The sequence below is a fragment of the Arachis ipaensis genome, chromosome B03 (assembly GCF_000816755.2).
Source record: "Arachis ipaensis cultivar K30076 chromosome B03, Araip1.1, whole genome shotgun sequence".
NCBI lineage: Eukaryota > Viridiplantae > Streptophyta > Magnoliopsida > Fabales > Fabaceae > Arachis > Arachis ipaensis.
In genome coordinates, this window is record NC_029787.2 from 143,415 (window position 1) to 146,385 (window position 2,971).

The window sequence follows — 2,971 nt, forward strand, 5'->3', positions numbered from 1 at the left end:
AATAAAATTGTCAAATATAAATCATGTTGGCACAAAATTATTTTTAATCAAAATTAATTCTATAAAATTACTTTTGTTTGACAAACGCTAATCTAAACACTTACTTTATCGATGATCTCAACAATGAAAAGTCCTAGGGCTTTGGATACTGGTCACTACCATTACCAATTTCAATTCAACTAGGATTTAATTCAATCTAATGTCAAAGTTAATCCGCAACACAGTAACGAATGTGCTCGAACAACTCAGGAATTACGATATCCAACGAGCTCATATGCGACAAATGACTTTCCGAAGACATGTATGGATTGAGCTGCCGCCAAGGTGTTGGTGCAGGTACTCCGTCACGACCACCAGAACTACTGCAAGGTCTTTCTTGTTTTGTATTATATGACATGAAACAGTAACAAGGCTTAGAATTTGTCTCATATCGCTTTGGAATTTGCAACACAATTCGTAGGCGCTGCCACTGTGTTGGCCCAATTCGTATTTGCCACGGCTGATGCGCTCTAATTCGCGGGTGCTGAACCAGAGATGGCCATTTTGCAGTCGTCAGTCTTGCATTGGGAAGTCAGACTTTTCTTTACGCGGTTTACTCTTTTTCTATGTCAGTCCTGTTTAGCTGGCGCCATTCTTAAATTGACGTGTTTTTCTATTTCGCATGCGCTGCAAGTGAGATGACCATGCGTATTTTCATCCCAATTTCATTCTCCTGTAGTTTGGGAATTAATCATTTTTTTATTTATTTAAATAAAAAAACCCCATCTTTCATATAAATTTTTTTCTATATTAAAAAAATTAGTAAAGTAAAAAACCATAGTTTAATCATTATATTATTCAGAGGCAATGAATAGCTCTTTGAAGTTTGAACTTGATTGATGCAAAACAAAGGAGTAAATAACCATTTTGATATTTAGATGATTTATAATGGTTAACCCATCATCCTTGATATTTAGGTTATTTTATCAAACAGAATTAATATGTAAAATTTATTTTATCAAAAATAAAAATTATGATTTATTTTGTTAAAATAAAAATTTTTCAAATACCAAAATGACTAACTATCAGGCAGCTTGTCACAAGAAAGAAAGAAGAGCCTACTTTTATTTCATTTATGATTAATGACTTACATTTATTCTCACAATCACAACACACAAAACTAGATAAACTTATAAGTACATATCACTCCTGGCTCTTATTTGACGCGAAATAGTACGATCACTTATTTCATATGACAGGAAACTAAAATTCCGGGTGGTGAACCTAAAGATCCACCACTACCGTCTAAAAACTCTACCACAATTGAAATGAATGGGACTATTTTAAAAAATAAGCCCCTTTTTCATTTGGGCGTACATATACCCTTAAGACTCAATAATCACTCATAACATACATGCAAGATCGCATCCTATTACTAATAACTTGAGAAGTGAAATTGCAACTGCTTTCATTTATGAGAAATTAATTAATGGATGAATGAGTGAGTTGTATTAAGGGAATTGTAGGCCCGTGAAGGTCTGGCCAAAGGACCAGGAAGGAGGGGCAACATTGTTAGAGATCAAGGTGCGGCCATCACTGGTGGTAACCTTGAAGGAGAGGGTTTGGCCGTTGAGGTATGAGTTGCTCTGCCAGTTCTGACCCCAGTTCCTTGACATGGATTGCCAATTGGTTTTGGAGCCTTTGATTGAAACGGCATGCACATCGCCTGCACCTCCAACGTTTCCGATTAGTACTAAGTTGAAGTATGCATGGCCGTTGATGGTGAACCTCATGCCTCCTCTCTTTTGGCATGGTACCCTATAATGGTAATTGCACCATGATGATGAGTGGTGTCGAATGAAACAACAAGAACTGAAAGTATGCATGTAGTAACTAGTAAGTACCTTGTGTAGGCAACAGGGACTATGCCAGCTCTGACATTGGCAATCTGTTGGAAGACAGGCTGAGCCAGATCGAAGTGGTGGAGGGGAGGGTTGCACCATCCGCCGGCGGTGCTAGGGAGGGCGTGGTTTGGAGGGCAGAAATTGGTGGCCGTGACCACCACCGACCTCGGCAGACACCAGCTCTTGTCATTGACGCACTTGATCTGGAAGCATGCTCCGCAGCTCAGGCCTCCGTTGAAGAGGGCACTGCTCACAGCTGCTGTGTTTCTCCCGTACCCTTCGCTGTTCAGGTTCCCATATCCACACGCTCCACCTACACATACATCATGATTCATGCATGCCTCAAAATAAAAAATATACAATGGAATATGCAGTTACCCATTGTGTCAGCAGCATCACCCCCGCCGTAGAAGGTTGCATGGGCATTGCTCCAACCTCCTTCGCCAACACCATAAACAGGACAACAACATCCCAGCAGCAGGGACAGAAATCCCACCAACACAAAATCAACCATTCTTATTAATTAATTACCAGCTAGCTAGCAAGCTATATAGAGTGATGAGTTATGAGGATGGAATTTAAAAACACAGCTTACATTTGATGCCCAATAAATACATGTTAGGACTCGCCTGCTTAGCTTACCCGTCAGCGTCACACTTGTCACCTCTGGGGACTGGGGACCCACAACCGCCAACTTCACCGATTCCATTTTTTCTTCTATATCTATATTCCTCAAACTCAAACCATGCCATGTGCTTTAACTTTTCACTTCTTTTAATTTCCTCAAGCCTCGAATAAAAATATATAATCAGTTATTAATTGGTTTCTTATTATAAAAATAAAAATAATCTTCGTTATTTGATATCTTGAAAAGTTGAATGTATTGTGCAACATGTGGTTCATGCAATTCGTAGTCAAGTCGCAAAAGACGGTCCCCCCAGCAGCCTTATAGCTTGTTCTGCATGCAGGTGGATGAAAACCAATTTCGTCAACTTCTAAGCTGTAAACTTGTAATATTAACAGAAAGATGATATTATAGCCAAGATGAAAAAGAAGTTCTCGAAAAAAGGAGAGCTCAAATCTATTAA

General features: G+C 39.1%; 1 protein-coding gene across 1 annotated transcript; it reads right to left on the bottom strand.

Moving 5' to 3' along the window:
- Positions 1,077 to 2,482, bottom strand: LOC107629491 (expansin-A1). The gene is made up of 3 exons (XM_016332299.1): positions 2,262 to 2,482; positions 1,884 to 2,196; positions 1,077 to 1,797 (listed from the first exon to the last, which is right to left on the bottom strand). Exons 1-3 carry the CDS (start codon positions 2,395 to 2,397, stop codon positions 1,491 to 1,493), a joined length of 756 nt encoding a protein of 251 aa, XP_016187785.1. The 5' UTR covers positions 2,398 to 2,482; the 3' UTR covers positions 1,077 to 1,490.

Bases quoted from the DNA above. Each gene is read 5' to 3' on its own strand.
- LOC107629491 (XM_016332299.1), bottom strand. From the start codon at position 2,397: ATGGTTGATTTTGTGTTGGTGGGATTTCTGTCCCTGCTGCTGGGATGT. The intron at 2,197-2,261 runs GTAACTGCATAT...ATGTATGTGTAG, and splicing joins TGATGCTGCTGACACAATGG to GTGGAGCGTGTGGATATGGG. The intron at 1,798-1,883 runs GTACTTACTAGT...TTACCATTATAG, and splicing joins GTCCCTGTTGCCTACACAAG to GGTACCATGCCAAAAGAGAG.